Source organism: Cygnus olor, chromosome 7 (assembly GCF_009769625.2).
Source record: "Cygnus olor isolate bCygOlo1 chromosome 7, bCygOlo1.pri.v2, whole genome shotgun sequence".
NCBI classification, from domain to species: domain Eukaryota; kingdom Metazoa; phylum Chordata; class Aves; order Anseriformes; family Anatidae; genus Cygnus; species Cygnus olor.
In genome coordinates this window covers 10,148,563-10,173,149 of record NC_049175.1, presented here as the reverse complement: position 1 = coordinate 10,173,149, position 24,587 = coordinate 10,148,563, and the positions used below count along the sequence as shown (strand labels likewise).

General features: G+C 40.6%; 1 protein-coding gene across 2 annotated transcripts; it reads left to right on the top strand.

The window, feature by feature from the left end:
* The first annotated feature begins 619 nt into the window (after window positions 1–619).
* TMEM26 (transmembrane protein 26) lies at window positions 620–17,885 on the top strand. 2 transcript variants are annotated; one of them, XM_040563780.1, is made up of 6 exons: window positions 620–1,213; window positions 4,453–4,531; window positions 9,838–9,951; window positions 10,428–10,648; window positions 11,719–11,795; window positions 14,148–17,885. In XM_040563780.1, the coding sequence occupies exons 1-6, from the start codon at window positions 1,023–1,025 to the stop codon at window positions 14,561–14,563; spliced, it is 1,098 nt and encodes a 365-aa protein (XP_040419714.1). In that variant the 5' UTR covers window positions 620–1,022; the 3' UTR covers window positions 14,564–17,885. The 2 variants fall into 2 exon arrangements, with proteins under 2 accessions (XP_040419714.1, XP_040419715.1); XM_040563781.1 differs by lacking the exons at window positions 620–1,213; window positions 4,453–4,531 and adding an exon at window positions 6,790–6,962.
* The last annotated feature ends 6,702 nt before the right edge of the window (window positions 17,886–24,587 follow it).

The following is a 24,587-nucleotide window of genomic DNA, read 5'->3' as shown; positions in this document are numbered from 1 at the left end:
AGCAAGTGACAAATTTCATCAAGAGGACATTTCTTTTTAGTTCCAGGAGTGTAAATTCAAATACAAATTTAACCATGAGAAACATCAAAGCAACTCTTATTGTGCTCTGTACTTTATAAACTGTTCCCACGGAAGATACTGAAGCTCATTCCAGAGGTAGCTGACCTAATGTCAAACTTCAGTGTGTTTTTTGTGTAAGTCCTATTGAGTAACATTAGTTTTAGCCCAGATTTCAGCCCAGTTTATGGGGTTCCTCACACTGGGGCTGATTCCCTGTCCTGAACCAGACTGAAGATTATTCAGTTACGTTAGTTACATTAAAACACCAGAAGTCAAAAAACCTAAACAGTACTGAAATTTAATCAATCTGCTCAACACTAATCACCACCTCAATGTGTCTGCACACAGATTCCAGTAGTGAAGCACATAGTCTCTGCTTTCTGTATTGCAATGTTAAACGAACAACTTTAAAAGCCCCCAAATATGCATTATAGCTTTTTTGGGGGTAGGGGAGAGTAAAGAGGGTTTTGCAGTCTCAGTAACACAGTGAAAGTTTTAGAAAGGATGATTCAAATTAATAATGCTTCTTACATTTTGTCTCTTTCTGGGAGTCTGTGAGATAAGAGAAGCGAGCACGGCTAGCAGAGGGATAGGAGCTGTGCAAGACAGAAATTTCCCTGGCCTTGAGTCCCTGAGGAGATGATAGAGAAAGGACATAAAGAAACCCTTTACGCCCCCATCTTAGCATGGTCAGAGCTGCACTGAGCACTGCAAACCACTCCAGCTTGGAAGCGCGAAGTTGGTTTTTTTTTCTTCCCTTTAGAAAGTTTTCAGGAAGTCTGGGGGAGGGGCAATGCTGCTGCTTTTTTGTCATAATGGGCCCCTTTGTGGAGATGGAAGAGGAGAGATCTGTGTGCCTGCAGCGTGCAGGCTTTGCAGTGATTCCCAGGGCAACTTCCCAGACTTCCTAAAAAGCGCCGGGCCCCTGCGGTGCAGGAGAAGGGGAACGGGACTGGTCCAGGATGGAGCTGATGGTGCTGCTCAATGCTCTGGTTACTCGCCTGCTCTTCGTGTTGCACTCCCTCATCGGGGTCTGGAGAGTGACTGAAGTGAAGAAAGAACCCAAGTACTGGCTGCTGGCACTGCTCAATCTTCTCCTGTGCCTGGAGACAGGGCTCACCCTCAAGTTTAAGCAAGGCAGAGGCTACAAATGGTGAGCATACACTGCCGGCTCCGACGGAGCCCCTCTTGCTTCTTTGCATGTACTTTGCTGTAGATGTGGGGCTGCTTTCTGCAGCTGCTGCCTGCGAGCACAGCTGCCCTGGCTTTCTTTCTGCCACACTTTCAGGGAGCTGCGTTTTCTTCGCTGCAGAACCCAGAGTGGTGGAAGAGTGGTAATGCCCTGGCTAGTCCGTGGTCAAATCCAGAGGGCTTTCAGGAGGGGCAGTTTTGCAGAAGACTGCTTGGGAACCACTGTTTGTGGAGCTCTGCCTGTGTACCAACAGCTGAAAAATGTGGGAACTTTGCTGCCGGCAAAAGATCTGTGCTCTAGAGCTGCTGACCCTGGGGCACGGGGAGAGGGGAGGCAGGCACCCCCTTGCAGGGTCACCAGGCACCTCCGATGCCACAACCTGGCAGGGAGCACACGCATGAGGTGTGGAGCAATGCTGGGGGCCATGCGGCTGCTCTGTGCAGATGCCCCCATCTCTTACCCAGCCTGCTGCTCCCTGCGGGCACCTCTTTCCCAGGGACTGCATTCCCTGTCCCTGCTACTTGCAACAGTGCCAACACCATGCTAGTGCACAAACCAAAACTCGGCGACAAGTAAATGATGCGCAGCAACCTCTTTCACAATGCAGTAATAGTGCTTTAAGTATTTGGATTTGAATTTGAGAGGCTATTCCAGAGGGAAGCCTTCATGCAGGAAAGGCTGCCTGAGAAATGGACAAAAAAGTTACAGGCACAGAGTTTGCCCAGGCACATGGGCTTTTACATGCATGTGAGGAATGACTGCAGTCTGCTACAGTTCATCAGCACGATCAGTCAGCCAAAACAAATACTCTGTGAAAAGAGTGCTCATGTAACTAATTGTAATGGTTTCATTAGGACCTCTAATTTTTAAAAATCTCAAACTGCAGGCAGGCCCCTGGGACAAGTCCAAGGCAAGAAAACTGAGTATTTCAGTGGCCTTACATTCCTGTCTGTTGCAACCTGGGAAACTCATTATAACAGAAGCAGTGTTGTATGACAATTCACACGAGCGTTCCATACTTTAAATGTAAATGTAATAAAAGCAGTGATGAAGTCTGGGATACAGGAAAATTTAACAACAGCAGAGCTCCAAACACACATTTATAAGACAGAGGCAGAGGGAGCAGACCTGATTCACTGGGGAGAGGAAGAGGCAGATGACACTTCATGAAGGAACACTTGCTAAGCCCATTTTTGGAAGATCCAAAGGAAAAACAGATACAGAAAGCAGATCCTTTCTAATGAACGCGTGTGTTAGAAGACTGGGCTAAATTTAGCTAGAAGGAAATTCTGAAAATGGATGTGGTCCAGCACTCTAAGAAACAGTAAAGTATATTATAGGTAAGAACTGAAGACAAATGGGCAGCATCTGATCACAACAGGATAATTTCCTCCCCTGGTGGAAAACTCACCAGGTAGTATCAACTGCATTTATAGAAATACTTCCCTAGATGTCTACTGGTGTGGGCAAAGGACAGTCTGTGCCACAGAACTCTCCTGCCTCCGAGAGCCTCATATCCTTTCTATTTGCTATTGACAAAAGACAGTTGCTTATTACACCAGCATAAATAATTAAATGGCACATGTGGGAAAAGTAACATTATGCACCTGGCCAAGCAGTATTTGCTCTAGACTGCTCTTTCTGAAAGAAAGGCAGGGTTAAAGCTCCTGAACTTTCCTGGCCTGATCTGCTATCATTAGCTCAGCTTTGCTAACCTGCCAGCTGGATGGATTTTTCATGTACCCAGCTCCTACAGGAAATACTGTATGTAAAACAGAGTACTTCTCCCATTCAATCAAGAGGTGTGTTCTCTCCCAAAATAAACAGGCTAAAACTCCACAGAATCACTGAGTTTGATGAAGAGAAAAAAAAAAAAAAAAAAAAAAACCCACCATCATCAGCAATCCAACCCCTCAAAAAAAAAAAAAAGACAAATAGAGAAAACAAACAAGCAACAGAAAACCAATACCACAAACCCCAAACCACCAACACACAATGACCCAGGACTATCTTATGTAAAGGGGGTTGGTTGAAACACTTTATAGCAGCTCAGTAACCCAGTCATTTTCCTGAGGAGTTCTTCAGTTGTGTTTTTCTTCCTCAAAGTTTAACCTCCACTGGAAAAGTCATGATTACAAAAACAAAGGTAGTTCCTATCCGAATCCGATGTAGCAATACATGCAACAACATTTGAACAAAACGTTGCTGCAGTTACACAATTATAAGCAATTTAAATTCACTACCAGATGTGCAGGACAGAGGGAATCAAGCAAGCATCCCAAGTTTGGCCCCACTGCTCCATCCATACAATGCAAAGGCTGCCGTGCATCTTGGCAGTGTTGTTGTGATGCTCCCTCTGCACTACAACAGGGCTAGATGGACCATCGGTGGCATCAGAGAACCTCTTTCCTAATCCAAAAGGATAAGAATTGCCAAAAAACGTCACATTTTATATGAAAACATCAGCAACCTTTGCAAGAATCAGTACTTAGAGGAGTAGTAATGAAACTTCTCCAGTATGTCTGAATGAACTCAGCTCAAGAAGCTGAAGATCTTAAAGCATCACCATCACAAATTATACAGGAGAGTGACTAGAAAAATGAACAAGAGACAGAAATCCTAAAAAGATTAGACAACTGGCAGCACGAGTAGGGGAACAAGGCCAAGGCCCATTTTCATCAAGCTTTTCAGCCTGCCCTAAAGATCCCTTACTGAGGAAATGCTTGTTTTAGGCAAACTGATGCTGTTTCTACCTTTCTTGTGTCAACACACAGGATTCTGATCAGCAGCCTTTAGCCCAGTATCTTTCAGTGGAATGACTCAACTTACTAATTCACCCTTCAGGAGATCTGAAAGAGTACGTTAGCTAAATGTTTTTCTTGTTTGTTTGTTCTAAATACAGAGAATGCAGTGATGGAAATATAAACAGCTAAAAGCCTTTGGTTAGTTTTTGAAAAAAAGATTTTAAATCTTTTAAAATCTTTTTAAAAACAACATATGATCTTAGATTTACAAAAACGATATCATTTGTAACCGACAGCATGAGGAATTCAGCAAGAATAACAACTCTTATTTGCAGTTATAGCTCAATGTAAGCTGTAACTTAAGTAGCATTCTCAAGGTCCAACTCAGATAATGATAGGATACATGGTATTTACGACGTGATATAATACCAAGCTATCTTTTCTTTTCCTTTGCAGGTTTTCACCAGCGATATTTTTATATCTGATTTGCACAGTACCATCATTATGGCTACTAGAAATTCATCACGGGACCCAGGTATTTATTATGAGACAAAATGGACTGGCTTGAAATCGATGCATTAATTGATGGGTTGTAATTGGGAATGCATGCCAGACCTTGTTCCAGTTTTCCATTTTATACTGTTAGGACATTACATAACATTGCATAATGTTATATATAGTCCAGCTGGGACTATGGACCACTGTGCATTTCCTAAATATCAAGTTATCAACCTTTTTCCTAGCTAAAATGAGACCCTTATTCAGCTGGGTAACTGAGGACTAGGAGTTTGAAACATAGCCCTTCAGCCCCAGGTTACCAGCTTGAATCTTTTCCAGCATGGTGACAAAATTTCATTGCTTTAGAGGCCTTTTTTTTTTTTAAAAAAAAAAAAAAAAAAAACAGAAAAAAGAAAAGAAAAAAAAAGTGCAAGTTATGAGTTTCATGGCACTTACAGGCAGGCATCACAACTCCAAGGAAGCCAAAATTGAGGCAGGTATCAATGAAAGGGGTCTTAAACTCAAATTACCTCATGTTTACTGCAACCTAGGAGAATATTCACAGATTGCTAACACAGATTTGCTGACATGTTGTAATTTGTCTGTGTTTATATTTCTTGTCTGTGCTGTACAGTGATCTGGGAAGGGGGTGTCTGGGTTCCACTACAGGACCCAAACATGCAGCAGAGCTTTTAAAATGAATAGTTCTTGTGCCAGATGGGGTCAGTTAGGGCCAAGACAGAGCCTGCACCTCCCCATGCAGGCTGCCTGCAAGTCCCCATAACACTTCAATATAGTGAAAAGAGGATTTGCTATGTCCCCAGATTTGCACGTATTGGTAATACACAACCATGGCAAAAAAGGGTCTGGTAGGAGTAAGAGAAAAAGCATCAGAAAAAAATACATAAATTAGACTAAGGAGATGCAGTGCCTCATTTTCTCCTTTGAAACATTGTTAGAGCCCACAGAAGCATAATCAAATATTCAAAATTGTGTTTACACTGAAAATGCCTGAGGCTTTTTCTAAATACAGCAGCAGGAATTTATTGTCTTCTTGCTTTGCCAAATCTCCTTAAACAGTCACAGACAGGTAATGTGGATATTGAGAACATTTGTCATAGTTAAATCTGGTCCAAGAAACAGGCTAATTTTGTAGTCAGAGGCAGCAGTTTATTTCCTAAAATGATGTTAGAACATGGCATACTTTGTTCTTATTGATATACTGCTACTGTGAATTAAAGAGGAAGTACATCAAGTTAACAGCTTAGTTTATACCTGGAGAGATAGGATGGAGAGTTCTGGAAATGCACACTCTAATAGATTTGAAAACAATACCTCCAGAAGGGGAGAAGCCCTCCTGACAATTAACCTCAAAATGCAGCACCCAGACAAGTACTATTCTTCATGCTAAAATATTGCTGGGATTTTCCTTATTAAAATACTAATAGAATGGGTAATTACGCAGTCGCTAGATCCACACATTTAAAATATACACACCATCAAAACAGTTTGTGGTCTTTCAGGTAGCAGAATTTTGATCTCCCATTGGATCCCTAAGAGGAAGTGTCGGTGCTATTATTTAAGGCATGTGCTAATATACAGTCTCTCCTCCTGAAGACTGAGGCAATTCTGCCTCTGAGTACCACAGAACTGGACATAATTAATACCATTCATCTATCACCAGTGGAGTATGGGCTGCATAGAAAGTACTGCTTTGCAGTGAGGTATTTGGGGATGAAATACATTTTTGGAAGAAATGCTATAAAGTAAATTCAATTGTACTGAGTGAAAAAATTTGCTGTCAGGAAAACAGAGTGGCAAGAAAATTAAAACCATTTAATCCATTAAAAATAACCATTCTTTCTTCATAAAGTGTAAGATCTCAAACAAACAAGTGCCTCTTAGCTTTTCAAACACCTGCTGCATTACTGCCACAGAAAGCAATAACTGACCCCCTTCAGCAGAGCTCACCTGACTGCCAGGGCAATAGCCAGCTTTCTAGTCAGCAATAACACAGATACCTGGTAAACCTTTTGATTACTTTTAACCACTCAAAGCTTAAACATTAAGGAAATAATTGATAATCTCTGCCCATTCCCTCAGCTTCTTTCTGACATCAGATTCCCTTAACAACTAAAGTTCTCTCCAGAAGAGATCTTACATCTTGCACCATTTCCCCCCACACACACCCATTATCTTCCTCGATTCAGAAGACAGCTTATGTGATCTTCCCCCCTGCCTTACATTCCAGCTTTCCAGTATGAGCAAAACAAAGCAAAGTCACTGGGTGGAATTTCTGACATCACGTGTGTTACCATAGGGACAGCCAGCCTGCTCCCACGATGCAGAGCAAGCAGGTACCTGTTGCTTGTCAGAGTGCTGGCCTCTTCCGCATGTCCCAGGACAGAGGGCACCCTGCCCTGTCGTCGCAGCATTGGTGCTACCACCTTGATGCTGGGCCTGGTGCAGTAAGTTTCAGCTGGCCTCATTTCTGTCTGGGACTGTGAACAGGCAAATGGAGAATGGCTCAATTTGTTCGGCATTGCAGGGGGTCCCCTGCGCCACCAGCGAGATCGCTGCACAATGCGCACTAGGAAAACGTGTCATGCAAAACAGTTTCCATTTTGATTAGGCTTTTTTTTTTAAATATATAAATCAGAGGAATGTAAGCTTCATTTCAGAAGAAACAAAGAAAGTGAATTAAGATAGTGCTGTAAAACGTGTACAATTACTACCTGTTTTATTTTTGCATAGAAAAAAACTTTGCAGCTTTGTTTAGCCACATATACATCTTGATACCTAGGAGTAACTAGGCTGTAGAACTAAGCAAGGAAACCACATTTATCAGCTGCCTATGAAGCTTAGTTTTTTTCCTTCTTCCTTGTCACATCCCCATTAAGTCACTGCATAAACATAATTAGCTAGGCAAATATGCCTGGCACCAACAGTCCTATCTACATGCATATAGATAATGTAAAATAAAGGCTCCTCTCCAAACTTTTAAGTGAGTCATCACTTAATAAGTATTCAGAGGAACAAAATAAAACAAGATAGGAAGGTACTTAAATGAAAATTGGGAGTCTGTTTAAATGCCCGGCTTTGCAGAAGCAGCTCTCCATTTCCTGCCTGCAGTCTGAGACACACTGACCTGCCCTGAGGAGCACCATTCAGTCAGCATCCATGGAGCCTTCCACTGAAATAGCAGCCTCCCATCAAGCCAGGAATGGTTTCAAAAAAATTTACACATAAAGAGCCTACAAAAGATATTAATGAAGTGAACTGATTTTCTGAAAGCAGTGTTCTCTGTGCCTGTGTACCACTAGGAAAATGAAACAAGCCCCCTCACAGCCATGCAGAAGCAGCGCTGCTTTACTCTGTCCCCCTGCAGCAGTGCAAGCCTCAAATTTGGCAAATTCCTCCCTAATAGGGTTTTAAAAAACAACTAACCAAACCCCCAAACTCTGAATTTTAATGCAAGTTCATAGCTCTCCCCTCTTCACTTTGCCACACTGGGCAAGGGGCAGAGGAGAGGGCTTAAAGGCTGACCTGCTGACAAGCCAAAGGCTGTCAAGGTGAATTAGCCTTCCCCCTCCAGCACAAGGTATCAGTCCCTTTGCCCTATCCAGGCTACTTGTAACAAGGTAGATATTCACTTCTTAATATGCTGGGGCGGTTATTTCTCTTATGCAAAAGTTTGAAGTCACGGTCTTGTTGACCAACTGCATCGCACTGCCTGTAGGAGCTGCTCAGAAAGGCTGGCCTTCGGAGGCTTTGGTCTTCTCCTACAGTTGATAGATAAATAGGCTTCTCCAGAGCACCAGTTAATTTCCATTTCTGAAACATCCCCCTGAACAAGCTCTTGCTTCTGCTCTCCATGGGCTGCAGGGATAACCCAGGAGATCAGCCCTACAAGGCTGTAGCTGGGCAGAACCCCAGCCCCTCCCTGTCACTGTGTCCATGCCCCATAATACGGACTTCCCTCCTCCAAATGGAAATATTCCCCCCATTTGCGTGCGAGTCGTTCAGTGTGCTCACACCCACTGTCCAAATAAGCCAAGCATTCAGTTTAAGAGCCTTTATCACCAAGTACAAAAGCAACAAGGACTTCTTCCTGATTTTTCAGGCCACAGGAAGTCACTCCATTTCTCTACAACATCATCAGGCAAGAGGCAGTGTTCACTCAGATATGTGCAGTATTATCAGAGACCAGTAAAGTATCAGAGCGGAATCCAAACTTTGTTCAAATGTGACATTTGCTGGAAAATGCTGTTTGGCAGGCATTATGCTGAATACAGCTACTCAGCATGCACTCAAACACATTCCAATTGTTGCAGAAAATCACTCCTCGTGCAATAAAATGGTGGGGGGCCCAGTGGAGAAATGCAAATCATCTGGTGTTCTCTGGCACAAGTAGGATAGAAGTCTTTAATGACAGCATGGTTTGATTTTTTAATTATCCCTTTTCTATTACAACGAAATGTTAAGGGTTGTTATGAAGACAGATTTTAGAAACCACTCCCCAGCTGCTCCAGGACCAGCCATGGGGTGAAGCAGAAAGCAGTGTGGCGCTGCGCTCCTCAATGCTTAGCCCAGCCCCACCACGGCTAACTGCACTCCAAGTAACAGTATGCCTTAGCCAACATTTTCTTTCTCCGAGTAACCGATGTCTGAGAAAACTAAAGCACCACTTCTTCCACTCTGCAGGGATGGGAGATATCACAAACCCGTATTTCCTAGTTATTATTTCCCCTAGAGGGGAAACACAAACCAAGTGTCCCCCCAGCCCAACTCTATTCATTTCAACCTTGAGGTAAACCATACAGAAGAATAAAACAGCACATTTAGAGAACTTTTTTTCTGGACCCTAGGGAAAAGAAACAAATTTTGGAAAGTTTGGAGGATGTAGAGACCGACCAGAAGTATAAGATAGCAGACTAACCATACCCAATTTTTACCCTGTTTTACCGTTTTAGGCAGAGAGATACTGTAGGAAACCCAGCAGCCTGTCGAAGAGAGCTGCAGACAGAGCGCATTCAGAGAGTGCAGTCTTAACAGCAAAGGTGTCACCCACTCCATCAGCCTTTGAATTTACATCAGCTTTATCAGCACAATCCTATAGCTTCTCAAGGGCCTACCAACACATCACCCTTGCCCACAGAAGAATTCCTCCCTTCTGAGCATGAGGGAAATTACATTCAGAGTAAGCACGTACCTTTGTTAACATCCACTGACTTTACTAATGAACCCTCTGCAGTTTGGCAAAACAGGTCTCTTCCAGCCACAGAGCACATCTGCTCCCTGCGCACGACATTTATGCATGTGTGATGTTTTTGTTCACAACAGTATTGCGGTAATGAGCCTGGAGCTGTTCAGGTGAATGTCACCAACCAAGACTTCAATCAGTCCAGAGACAGCAGTCGTGGAAGTGAGGGAATAGATCACCACATCATTCAGACGGTGGGACACCTTTTCCTGTTCCTAGTAGAGAGATCTTACAATGTGTTAGGAAAGAGCAATTAGAGAGGACTGTTGTGTCTATTTGGGAAGCCTCCTCACACAGGAGTAAAAAAATGTTAGTTTCACAAAGCCACATCATGAAAGTGGCCTACATTATACCATGTACTAATCGTTGCTGGTAGAAAGTCTCATTGTTCTCAGAAATCTAACTGAATTTAAAGAGCGTCTAGTGACAGTTCTGCAAATGATAATGCTCAGCTGAAAAAGGAGAACAGGAGAAAAAGCATGGAGAAAGAATCAGTATTCATTACCCAAAATTGGTATTAATATGCCTTTTTCAAATTATGTCTGCCACATAGAAATGATCTGCTCTAATACAATATGACGGAGAACAAAAGCAGGCTGAAGGATGAATGCCATCTTTTACGTCAGTCTCCTGAAGTTACAGTATGCTGTTGTTGTTGTCTTTTAAACAGGCTAAAGTCTTTGTGAATCAGCTCTCCACAATCTGTGAAACTGTATGGACACTAGCCCTCCACCAGACCTTCCTACTGCTCCTAGTAGTTGGGAGATGGCTTCTCCCCATCGGGGTTGAAATCACGCGGGATCAATTGTCTCAGTTGCTCCTCATGTTTGTGGGAACAGCAGCAGATATACTTGAATTTGCTAGTGAAACCCTGGACATTGAGGATGTGCGGTAAGGAATATTTGCTGGCATAAATAATTTGCATAGAGCAAAAGAGTTGCTTGTGTTTTTTTTTTATTTTTTTTTTTTAAGTTTGTTTGGGCTGTCCGCAGTATCCAGATTATTCAAACTGTATTCCCACAGATAACAGAAAGCTACACTCAAGGGCTCTGTTTTCCTGCTCTTGCCTTTCCCTCTGTAAAAGACATAACAGTCCTATGAGCTTTGTTAGAGATTACTCATCCATTGCCAGCAGAGAAGCATGTCACATCCATCACAATAAAAGGGTACGAAGAGCCAAACAGCTAGCATAACTGCCATGCAGCGTCAGATCTTGCAGCTACAGGAGCTGAAACACTGGATACACAGTAAACCTTTCAGGTTAATGAATTGTTTTAGAATGGCATGGAAGCAGCTAGAGTTTGCTTTAGTGATTCATTATCCAAGTTGATTATTTAGTTATTTCAGATGTACTTTCTCCTTCGTGATAGAATGACAAAGTGTTCAAAGATAAGAAGAAAGGGAACAGCATAATTCTGGTGTGAATTTTCAACATTGCAATCTCTCCCGGAGAACGTAAGCCCACCTTCCTCTTGCAGCACTGAGAGCTGAATGATGAACATCCATCACAGAGAAAGAATTAGAGAAGAGGTTCATCCTCTTACAGACACAGTATTCAGTATTTTTATTTTATTATTTTTAATATCAAAGAATATTTTATAACAGGAAGAGAGGTCCTTCCCACTTGGCCTAGAAGCTGCAGGCTTTCAAGGAATGTGTAATCATTACATATGTAAAGACATTTCTGAGCCACATGTCTATTTCCACATGCTTATCATTATATTAGCATTAAATATTTAGTGTAATTACACAGCTGGAACATATGGCATGAAAAGCAGAAATTCCACACCAAAGTTGCCTGGTTTTCTTCGTCTTACTTCTACATCTCAGACGCATGCATTAATCAATCACTGTCTGGCTTAACCTCCCTTTAAATAACATCCCAAATACTACGGAAAACATTTTTGTTGCCACATAAGGAAACTGCATCTTCACTGTTATCGCTTTTTCCCCTCCCATAGGAAGAATTATGTTCTCTTAAATGCAATTCTTGCTGTATGGACCTGGAGTATGTTACAGTTTCCACTTGATCTTGCAGGTTAGTACTTGCACATAGACAAGAAGAGAACAAGTGCTTTAAGTTTTTGCTGGCATGTCTCATGGCTGTGCACACGCTACAGACTCTACACAGGACTTCTGGTGGAGAACAATTCATATGACAAAGACAATGAGGCTTTTTGATGAAAGACCACTGTGGTTTCTTTTGAGGAACAACTTGTTTCTGGCTAATCTCTGATCTACCTGATAAAACCACTTCCAGGAAAACTGGTATTGCAGTACTGTATTGAAGCATCTACTCTGTTTGCCTGGTACTGCCTTAAACTTCGCTGTGTAAGCTCTTGAGCTAGATCTGGTCGTGAATTCTATCATGGTTTCAGTCTGGGCAGGTTATTGACACCTATGGAGAGAGAAACTAGCCTCAGGCACCGGGAACAGCACAGCCTAGAGCACAGGTATCACAGGCTCAGAAGAGGTTATCACAGGAGAAATTAGCTATTCACAGGAAACCTAAAGGGCTGTATGACGTTGGGACTGTACATCCTTATCCTAAAGGAACAGGCCCAACATTCAGCTAACTCAAATTGATATTTGTCTATATGCAGAAAGGGCTTCTCTAGATCAAAGGAGAACAAGGAAAGCCTCCTCAACCACCAACTGTTGCAACCATTCTGGCCTCCAACTACAAGTTTGCAGTTGAACTATACCAGTCTAAAGACGAATTATCCTCACCAGCATCTTATATAAAATTGATGACTAGGTTGACACAGTGATTAAAATAATGAACAAATAAAGTAATGAGAAATGATTCTAGGAAATTTTTATTAGCCTTTTCTTTGTGGACAGCATTAGGCTTTGTTTTCAACATTGAAGCTAAGAAAATACTCCAGCATTTCAGCTCAGCTGCTCACCTCCTGAGAAAGCTGATGCAGTTTATCACAGATAAAATTCCTGTTACTGGTAAAATACATTATCTTAAAGATGCACAACACTCAAATTAAAAAAAAAAAAAAAAAAGGCAAGAACACTACACATACATCACCACTACCCAGATAAATTCAAACACTGCTTAAAGAAACATACCATTAATTTAAGTGAACTAAGCTGTGTACTGTGTTGTTTTTTTTTCCCTCTCCTCTGGCTGTTGCTTTTCTGCTTATTTAATTACATTTACTAGTTAAAAATTAAGTTATTGAACACACTACCCTGAAATTTACCGTGGGTACAATTTGTTTTAGGTAATTCTATACAGCTGCACAGATACTACTTGTCATTCAGGCATCAGAACGTTTAATCACACATCAACCATGACCTAAAAGAGCAATTCATAGACAATATAGGATGTCAGTAATGCAGGTAGGACTGTTAAACAACGACACAAAAGCCATTAAAAAATTAGCTGCTGCTGAAGCTTTGCCTAACGGATTCAGAAAAAGCATTCCCCATTCTACAACTCATTTTCCACTCTTGAGTCTCATCTTTTTCTTTTCCCAGAGCTGACTCAAACAATGGAGTTATTTTGGTAAGCTGTGATGTTTGGTGGTTATTACTGCATCACAGTAACTACAGGTCTTAAGCTAATGAAATCACACTGCCTGAGAAATGGGTCAGCTAAGCTATATGCATTTTCATAAGATGCAGCTATATTTACTGCACACAAAGCCTTCTGATGACCCTTCTCCGGATGCTACGCCACCAAAAGCATTCTAGCTCACCACTGTCATTATAGCTGAGGGGGATGCATCCATGCAGGTTCCAGTTGTTGCACCCAACTTGATGTCCAGAAAGCTACAAATGAGCAACAGTAGCTCAAGTCTCATATGACAAGCAGGGACTACAGTTTCTTCCTGTCCATAATGCCTGGTATTGTCCCTCAAACATGACCTGTTTTTATTATGACACACACAAAAGGCAACATGAATCTTTTAAAAGCAAGGTCTTCACCTGGAACTAGCTGAAGTACTACAGCTTTGGATGTTCCCATTCAGCATCGAGGGATTTTTTTGGTTTGTGGTATTTTAGTTTATTGGTTTGTTTTCTTAATGATGCATATTAGCCTAGCACACTGATTCAACAGAAAAGCATCTGGGAAGTTGTTGCAGAAAGATTAAGTGATCTACTTCCGCTTCTTGTTTTCAAGTGTATAAATACTGATATGTTTGTGGGATAGTAAAGGGGAAACAATTTTTGGTGTTTTTCCAGCAGACCACGTAAGTGTCTGCTTAACATGAGATTAGTGTGCTTCACTGAAACAGATCTCAGAAATGGGATATGCTTTGTGTTGAACTGTTCACACTCGAAAGCATTTATAATCCAGGGTATCTAAAAGCTGCACTTCACCCAATCCTGACTATGTTTTAAAGAGTTGTTTTAACATGTGTTTTATTTCCAGTACAGCATATTGGCTGCAAACCAACTGCATCAGCAAGGCGGATCCCCAGCCTGCTGTTCTGCAGGTACAGTGCAGAGCTGTGGAATATCGGGGTCAGCTTGTTCATACAGGATGGACCCTTCTTCATCGTGCGTTCAATCCTGATGGGCCACTTCAGAATATTCAATCAGTTGCTGGTGTTTTTTACAGCTAAGAACATCTTAGTTTTGACCCTACAACTGTATCGTTTGGCGGTGATAACATTAGACTTCCATGCTACTATTCTGCAGAAAAGCAGGAAAGGAGAAGTCAGCTGTTGCCCATGCGAGCCTTATGAAGCCAGCACTCAAGCTACTGCTGAGCAAGATACTGAAATGAAAGAGTTCATTGATTTTCCAGTGAGAGAGGAATCCCAAGCTCCATCAAAAGACCAGTGAGCACAGTTACTGACTCGAAACCAACTGTATTTCTCTTAGCTTCCTCAAAAGGGCTTGGCCTATTTCTATGGTCAAACAGACTTTGAGCGCACAAACTCTTTCTTTCACCAAGAAATCAATTTCTTCTGAACTGTAGGGGAAATTTCTGAAGCGAAAGTTATAGAAATGGAACATTTTGTATCCTATTGGATTTTAGTGGGTTTTGACTAGTTCCCTATTATATTATCCATAGGGATTTTGTAGCCATAGTTTGTAGTAGCAATGAAGGTTTGGCACACTAACAAGGTTGGTTATTACCTTGGGTGGCACTCTGCTGACATATGTACCTGCATGTATTCAGACAGAAGGATAAGAAGGATAAACATCCTCATGGAATAGGGGAAACAGAAGCATTCAGCCCTACTTCAGTGGTTGGGCTATAACTTAAATGTGATGAACAATGTTTGCTGTGCATGGAAGCAGCTGCTACAGTGATAACTGCATACACATAAGTGAAGGGACATGATTTGTACTGTTACTATGACATCTAAACATCGTTCATTCAAAAAATTCAAAGCTTCTTTGAATATTACCTGACCTCTGGTGGATTTTCAGTTTCAAAAGACTATGCAACACCATGAAACACCATGTCGTCTCTTAGGACCTGCATGGTCTGAATAATTTCAACCTTACAAATAAAAACATATTAAAAAGATAATGAAATCCTCACGGATCATTTGAACACAACTGTGTTTGTCACCCAGGCATTTTCTACTGAGATATTTGCATTTTTATTTCTATCAGTCAGAACATAAACCAAAAAAAATATTTTTTTAATGCTTCACTGTGTTTGAAGTTGAGGGCAGATTTTAAGTGTTACCATTTCATTTTTTTTTTAAAGTGGCCTTACTCAGGCACCTCAGGTATACAAGCCAACTAGAAAGAAGATGGCACTACACACACTTGATGGAAAATCTAGGCAGAAGATTTCTGGCTTGTGCTTAACATTTCACAAAGCCCCATGAAATCACTTCAGACATTATCTGGTCTATCAAGTGTCAAGATCTACTTTTAAGAAATGGCTAATAGTTATGCATTTAGTTCTACATTTGGGGTAAATAATATAGGGCCTGATTCATTTCTCCCACGAACACTTTACGTCAGTTTAAGACCAATGTCCTTGTTGGGCTTAGCTTATACAGGTTGAACGATGAGCAATTTTTTAAAGGCTGCTTAAAAATCATATGCTCACAGAAAATGGCAGGTGCTTTTACAAATTTCTGCATTCATTCTTCATGAGATCAGAAAATCATATTAAGAAAAAAAACTAGCAAATAGAGTGGCCTAAGTAATTTCTGTTGTTAAAATTTCCCAGTCCTACCTAAAGCCTCAGCCATCTAAAGACAGAATGCGATTCTGGGAATGCATGAGTGTTTCTATGACCACCACAACAGTCATATGCTTATTTATTAATAGCCTGATAAACAATGGCATGTTTATTCTTTGAAAGATACACCTATTTAAAAATGAACCTATTTAAAATGTCCCCAAACATGTGAACCTGTGTTAGTATTTATGAGATGTTAAACCATATGATCTGTTCTGTGCAGGATCAGGCCCTTCCATTATGAGAAAAGCCATAAAGAAGTCTCATACACCTCATAGCCCTTTCTACCATTTGTAATTTAGTAATAACATGCAACGCCTCCTGCTCTTCTCATTTTGGGCCTCTTTCCAGCAGGAGGAAAAAAGCCAATTGTCATTTACAATGCTGTTTTAAAGGCTGATATATGGAGAGTGGAATGCAACTTCATTTGGGATTTTAATTCCAGTCTATAGGTAAAAAAGAGTGCTATTGCTGACCAACTGTGTTGTCTAAAGCCTTCCGCACCAAGGTGCATTTAGAATCAGCTGGTCAAATTACAACACATCTCCTTGTTGATGCAAGCCAGGACTACTCACATTCATTGAGTTTACCACTTGCTGATATAGTAATTATCCTGTTAAAGAGATCCTTGCTAATTAATTTGGAGTGTACTGACCTTGCTAGAGCATCATTTGAAATTCACCAGCACAAAAAAAAAAAAATACAGAACAGTTTTTGTTTGAAAAAAAATATGCTGCCTATTTAAAGGCTTAGTTCAGCAAACTGCCTACCAGGCTCAGCCTGCAGCAAATGCAAGATCCCCTGGGGTGAGCAATACAGAGACTAGCTACAGCAGGAATATTACACAAAGAACTGTATTTCCTGGTCTACAGGTTGTTTCATTTTAAACAGTAGTAAAGCTCCTAATCAGACCTACTGTGAGAAAAATCTCACTCCAGTGCTAGCTTGTTACTACCAGATCCAGTCCCCATTCAGTCACAAAGTAGGCTAGATCCTCCCTCATGCTTAGGATAAAATAGATTTGGACTCTTCCTCCTCATCATAGGTGAAGACAAACAGATTGCTTAAAAACAGGAGGAAAAAAAAATAACACAGACAAGCATTTAAATGGTGGGCAGCCTGCCCTCCCACCTGCACATGAAGGGGCAATCACATATGCCAGGTAGCAGCAGGAATGACTGATAGAGCATAGTACCGTCTAATTCATTGAGAAGCCTGCAGATGGCAATTAAGAAGTCTTGAAGTTCGTACATTTGGTCACAGCAGCAAACCTCAGTTGCAAGCCATCTTCATCTACCTCTTGCAAATTTTTTGAGAGGGAGGGCAGAGTGGCTTCAGCAGCAGGCTATTCGAGTCAGCTGAGTCAGCAGCTGGGTGCAGGTGTCATCCTGCAGCCTTCCAGAGCACTGCTCTGTGCAAGCAGGAGAATGTATTTTCTTGAAGGTTGCCAGCATCTGTGACTACTGGTGTCACACCTGTTATTCAGGAAAAGCTGCGATGAGCTTTCAGACTTGCAAAAATTCAAGCCATCAAATTGGGAGGATTTCAGAACATCTATCTTAGCCATTATTTACTCTTGAGTCAGGAGAATTACATTACTAAATCTCCTCCGCAAATAGATATCTAGCCATTACTGTTATTTATTCTGGTTGTTCCTGCCTTATCCTTTTAGATTATTCTATATTAAGCATCACTAAAATGTTTTGCCACTTGTCTTTTCCTGAGCTAAAATGTATTCCTCCTTTCCTTTGGACATTGGTTTAAATAAGATCATAGCCCTGAGCCAAGAAAAAAAATAAAAAAACATTAAAAGCAACAATAACCATTATTTTATTGCATTTCTGTTGATATTTGTACTGTACCATGTTCTCTTGGACCATGTGGAAATGGAAGAAAATTTGTAATTACTTCTAAAAATTTCCAACTGTATTTTGCAAATAAAAGACAGTTACCTCAGGCACAGCTGCCAATTTATTATGTGAGAACTGACTGTCATATGTTCACATTAATTACATCTTCCACATGCCGCTTTTCTTTCCCATCCTTCGTAAGTTAATTACTTTGGCCAGATTCTGACTGCAGCCACTGCTTTGAAAGCCCAGAGTAATTCCAGTAAGTGCCACGCTGCTTTGGAGAGATTTGTCTTCACTCAGAACCTTTGCCTCCAAACACACGAGTCACATGGTGATCCAAGCTAAGATCTAATATCTGCATGCAGGATGCACACAAATATATATATGCATTTAGATACCTGGCAATGCCTAACAGATGCAGCTTTTTATTTCTGCTATGGTGTGCGAGACTGCTGATAAACACACCGCAGATGTCCGTAAAACACGGAAATGCCTAAACATTACAAATGCTTTAAGCTCATGTCTCTAAATACTAAGCTTACTGTCCTCTCTGAACAATACACTGATTTTAAAAGAAGTTTTGTAAGATCCCTGGAATATATTAATTCCATCCAGGTTTCCTCAGTTGAATGAAACCCACCCAATCATTATTTCCCCCCTCAAAAATTATTATTATTATTTTAAATCTTTGGAAATCATTACCAAGATCAAATGTTTACATCTGTTCAGCTTTAAAATGAAACAAAAATATTGGTTTGGAACAGTTGCTGGTTGACAATGTTAGCAAAAATCTTGCTATTACTTTCTTGCAGATGGCTGTCAAACTGTACATACAAATCAGTGGATCAGGAAAGCTCAGGTTCAACTGGCTTCTTGTTACAAGATTACATGTCCAGGAATGTATTTTAGATTCTCTGCAGTGTGTAACCTGTAAATTCTTGCTTACATCATGAAGGAGGAATGGGTAGCTGCCATGGTATAGCTAACTTGCAGGGAAGTTAATGCTTTGTAAATCACCTGCATGAGAGTGCGTGGAAAAAAAAAAAAAAAAGTAAATCTGGACTCTTTTCTAAGAGAATCTCGCAAAAAAGCGCTTATGTCTTGATAGAGTGTATGATCTATATTTTATGATTTTATAAACTACTGCTCTATACTTTAAAAAAGGCAGAAAAAATCCACCCCCCAAAAAAAATACTCTTAATGGAAAGCAAAAGAATCAATAATGTCTTTGTTTCTGTCCCAATTTTATGAGAATATCAAGAGATGTGTACAAAAGATTGAGATTTTTTTTTAGATCACGCCAGCCTGCCACTTTGAGTTATGTGTGTTATGTCTGATCAATACCAACCTGCATATTTTCCATATCCTTCAGACAAAAAGATCCTAAAGTACCCTGAAAATTCATTAGAACAGAACACTAGTATGCATACTAGCATACACTGTATAACTCTATAAGGCTGTTTCTTTTGTTCCATATCAATAGAAAATAGGTAAGCTTTGAATCACCAGACCAGAGAGTAGTTGGCACTGGTCTTTGGGTTCAATTCCCCATCTTTCTCCATGCTGCTCTTTAAGGAAAGAAGCTTTCCAAGACTAATACCAAAGCCCACCTTGCCAGATGAAGGAAAAAAACATTCCTGATTTGTACAGGTGAGGCAATAAAAAGGGGTCACAATGGCAAAAAAGCAAAGATGTTAAGGAGGCAAGAGGGAAATGGAAGAAACAATATAAAAAAATAATTATCAGCTTAAACTCTTACATCATCCTCTATATACAGCTGTTTTTTTTTCCTGTCTACATTATGGCTGCTTTCCAGGCCTATCTCCCAGATCTTAGTACACGGACAAAGGACACCGAACACTGAACCTCCCACTACTGCCTGCAAAAGCCTCTACAAAAGCACCCAAGAGTTCAGGCCAATTGAAGATGAAGAGCCAAACCTACTTCCTCCTGTTAGAGACTGAAAGTATCTGCAGCTGCCAAAGAGCTTCCTCCATTTGTCTGTAGCCTACAGGGAGAAGGATGTTTTCCTGAGCAGAATCTCTGAAGGCCTACCTTATTGAAACAGTAGCATCATTTCCTGCAACCCTACAGATTAGTGACTTCAAGCAACCTTAAGGTCAGACAATGTTTGAAGTCAGGCTGTCAGACTGTAGGTAAAAATAACAGAGCAGAAGGGTGGTGTAATATACAAAGTGATGCCCTAACCCAGCATTTCAGACTTCAGAAGGTAAAAGAGGGCTGGAGTCAAGAAAAGCAGATACTTGTGCATGGGTACCACCTGTGATAACAGCTTGGAAGATCCGAACTGCAAATTGCTTTAAGATCTTCAGTCTCCTATACACACAGCTAATAGCATCCTGGAATAATCATACAGAATGGATACAATCATAGCCAACACCAAGGCATCACAAAAGAGTCCCGAACAGCTTCAGAATAGCCTTTACAGTAAACAAACAATCAAAACACTGGTTGAGTGTTGCCATTCTTTTGTTTTATATTATTCTGAATAAACTGCTACTTCACATTTGAAGAATGCATTGGGCTTAATTTTTATCTGGCATCCTACCTGAGTGCTTTGCAGTCTCAGTCCCGACAGAATTCACAAAAACCTTGTCTTTCAAAACAAACGTGGTAGGAGCATCTTTCAGCTTGTAAGAGACAACAGTACGTTGAGCAACAGCAGTACATGAACAGCTGTCAGCCACTATAACTCACTACAGGCCTAATCCTGCTTTCAGTAAGCATTCACAATGCCACTGCTGAAGATCATCACTATATAATATCACTAAAGAAACACAAAAGCAGTACTTATTCTCTCATGCAATTGATTCTAGTGTGGTAAGAAGCACCTTCCAGAGGTATTTATCACAACTGCTAAACTAGAAAATTCTCTTTTACCCATTAGGGGTCAGCTCAGCAGAGCAGTTACTTTTGTCCCTAGGTGAGGGGGGGAATGGGAAGCCCTTCTTCCTTTCTTCCCATTTCCCTTCCAGATTTCATGTTGAGGTGAAGTCTTGTTGTCCTGATCCAATAGCAAACCAATGCATTAGTATTCCGCCTCGTGAGCTGTATATTAGGTTTAATTTAAATTTTAAGCTCTATTATGGCAGAAAAGGCTAGCTTGTGACCTAACTCAAGGAATACTAATTCATCTAAAAAAAAAAAAAAAACCACCCTTATATGCATTCTCTCCTTTTTCTGCATAAGTAAGAGTTGCCACAGGGGTAGCCTGAAGCCATATGCCAGCAAGTTACTCTGCTTGTATATTATGAGAATTTTTATCCATCTAATCAATAAGAAATGAGTAGTTACTATGGCAATTTCTACATTACAAGGTAGTTGTGCTGCAGCAGAGTATATTCTAGAAGGACAAATGCACTTACCACTCTGTTATGTAAATTTTTGCACCTCATACATTGTTGGAGTGCATAGGCTTGAGAAAAAAGCAAGAAGAATAAAACTGAATCAGAAGATAACGGTGGTTATAAAGGACAGCCTGAACTGCTTGGGAATTCTTAAGTGACTAACAGATGCCAGGTTAGAACAGTCCATTAACATTCAAACAAATCAAGCAATGCTTTCGCAGATCCTTAGCTTGAAAACAAATAATGATACTAAGATTTCACTACTGTATTTCCCTATTTCCCTTTGATTATATTTCTCAAAGTTAAAATTGAAGGGATTAGAACCTAGAATTGATGGTGCTATATGAGATTAGTACCGATATTCCAAAGCACAGCAAAAGCACTCTGCAGCATCCAGGACTTATTACAATGGATGTATTCCCTTACAGCACAGTGCTTCGTAACCCTGTAGGAACTGCTGGCACTTGCACACACTGAACAAGGATAAAACTTCACTCTCAAGATACAGAGTGCTATGATAGAAGTACAAGGTTCTTCTAAAGGTTGCAAAGTCATTGATTGTAATCATCTTTATGAAATACACACAGAAATTGCTTATGTCTCATGAAAGCTTTTATTCCAATTCCATTGCATTGTCTTTTGTGGTTCCCCCCACCCCTTTCCAATGTATTATCTTTTTTCAGATATTAAAACAAGTAGATGAAGACAAACACTAAGAAGAAACCTAAACACTATAGGCAGGCAGCTCCCTTGGAGGTGTCTGACAAGCCAAAGATGGCCTGGCTGTGCACAGAAACTAATTAAGACACACTGTAAGTGCAGAAGATGCACCGAGGATTGTAGCACAAACCTGTCAAAAAGATGATCTTGAGAGAAACCTAGGTAAGTTAGCAATTGGGAACTTCAGATGCAAGAAACAGATGCACAAATTCAGGAGACTTTGAAACCCTCATTAACTTTGTCTTGAATCCATATACTAATAAGATGGGGCAAAAATTGTGATGCCTTTATTTGAATGGCCAATGATGAGAACTGAAAGCTAATAAGACTAAAGATATTGGGTTCTTCTTAGGGTTCAGAGATGCTTATGTTTTTACTCGTAAGATACTGACTGTAAGGTTGCATTGCAAAGAAACACCAATTCCTACATAGGAAGGTGTCAGCCCTCACTTTAGTGACGCAAATTTGGTGCTAAAATCCTTGCAGAGAAAATAATTCAAAAAAGAACAAAAGGAAGTATAACCTACAATAAGTATGCAGGTTCAAAACAGGTCTCAAACAATCCCTTTGAAATTAGAGAAGAAAGAAAGTGAGCTTATATCAAAAGATGATAAACTTAGTCAAACCTTTTAAGGCTAGAAAATGACAGTTGTATTTCACAGTCCAAGCAAAAGCTGAGGTAATGTGTAAACATGCAAATAGAGAGTTCTAATACTGTACAGAGGATAAACTCTTAAATAGAGGGGCTGTCTAGCAAGCTTGCCCTATGCACACCATTATGAAGGAGTGGATTAAGAGGCTTCCGGAGAAGACACTCAACCTTCACACTGTCTGCAGCCTACGCAGCAGCCAACTTTCAGCTGCTTGAAATTAAGACTGTGTCTGGATACAGTTTCACACGACTCCTAAAAGGACTCACAGTTAAACAAGAATGGAGTTTAAAGAGGCTCTTTAAGATTTTCTCTCAATCACGTCACCTCCAACAATACTCACATCAGATGATTTCAAGTTGATCTGAAGTTTAATCAAGTTGATTAAAAGAAAAAAAAACAACAACACATACATCAATTTTTCCACTGCAGGAAGGAATGAAACACAAGAAGCTGACTGGCCCAGAGACAGTCAACATCATAAAACTAGGTTTGGAAAAGGCTTTATTCTCATTTCTTGGAAGTTTACTGGAGTCCTTAATGCCATAGAGCAATTCCTCAGAAAATAACCAGGCAACACACCAATAACGTAATTCAGAAATTATAGTTATATTTCCCTTCATCAGCCAAATGTAAGAAACATTATCTTTTTAAAATTAATAAGGAACGGAAGACTTTTATAGCATTGTTTCCTTAAAAGAACTATTTCTTCCTGAAAAAATTTACAGCGGTACAGTTTGTTTTAAAGGTCTATTCCACTCAGATTAGAACATTGAAAGGATTTCTCCTAGAACGTCACTCCTAAATGGTTTAATAGGAAATTGGATCTTACCATCTACAAGCGTTTAATAAATAAATCCTTTACTGAACCATAGCACCAGCAAGAGAAATTACTACTCTTCATTCCACCTTCTGCCTATGTCATGTGAGGGTATTCTCATCCCCTTACTCCTAGACAACCTTGTTCCACGGAGCCTGGGGGACAAGTACCCCTTTTTATGTACAGTCATTTCTGAAAGAGAGACCTCAAGCTATGCGAAGACTGAAAACAGCAGCAAGGAGAGCCCAAACAACACTGCCTTCTCCTGTGTTTCACAGTGGCTAGGAACACTGTGTAAAGAGAACAACAGAAAATTTAGTTGTTTTGTAAAAGGGAATCCACAGTTGACCTTTCAGGACAGATGCCAGCAAGACTAAATCCCATTAGAAGGGGATGCCTCCCTCTTTACCACATTCAAGATATGAACAAGCCCTCCTGAAGCAGCCAACTTAGCAGATGATGGACTACTTCTCTACCTCTCCTTCCTCCTCACTATAAGACCGTATACATTAATGGTTAACATCTCCATCCCTTCTGTTTCTGAGTCTGCCCTGACTCCAGACACAGGAAAATTTTATAAAAAAAAAAAAAAAAAAACAGCTCCTGATGTCATAACCACATTACCAACACAGGAGAAGAAAAACCCTTCTTACCATGACAGGATGGTCCGTTTCACTTCTAACATCCACAAGACCAGGAACACAGACACATAAGCACTTGAACTACACTACCTCCCTGCTCACAACATTAAGTTCTCACTCTCCCAACCACCCCTTTACCAAGTCCCTCCCTTCCCCTCTTGCCGCTCCTCAGGCTCACCTAATTGCAGTCAGCAGCACCTTGATTCAATTCACTAATTTGGCAGAAACCTAAGAAGCAGAGGTAGGAGAAAGGAGGCACATTGTGTTGTTACGTTAACTCACTTGTGTTGCCTAACTGCCTGCTGAATAAGGCAAATAGCCTAATTAGAAAGAGACAGACCAGGAAACTTTTTTCCATTCTTAACTGTTGATCAATTAGGCTTGCATTTAATGGGTCATTACTAACTTGAAGCTCTTTTCTCTATCACTGACTCCCACAATATGATAGGAGGCTTATCCAACAATATCTCTGTGCAGTGCACAACACAGAACAAAAGAGCAGAAAGCTCTTCAGATTTGGCTGCACTTGGAAAATTTCCCAGGAAGGACACTCTGCAGCAGCAGGGTCTCTCTCCATTTAAAGTGGAACATGTCTATCCAAAATAG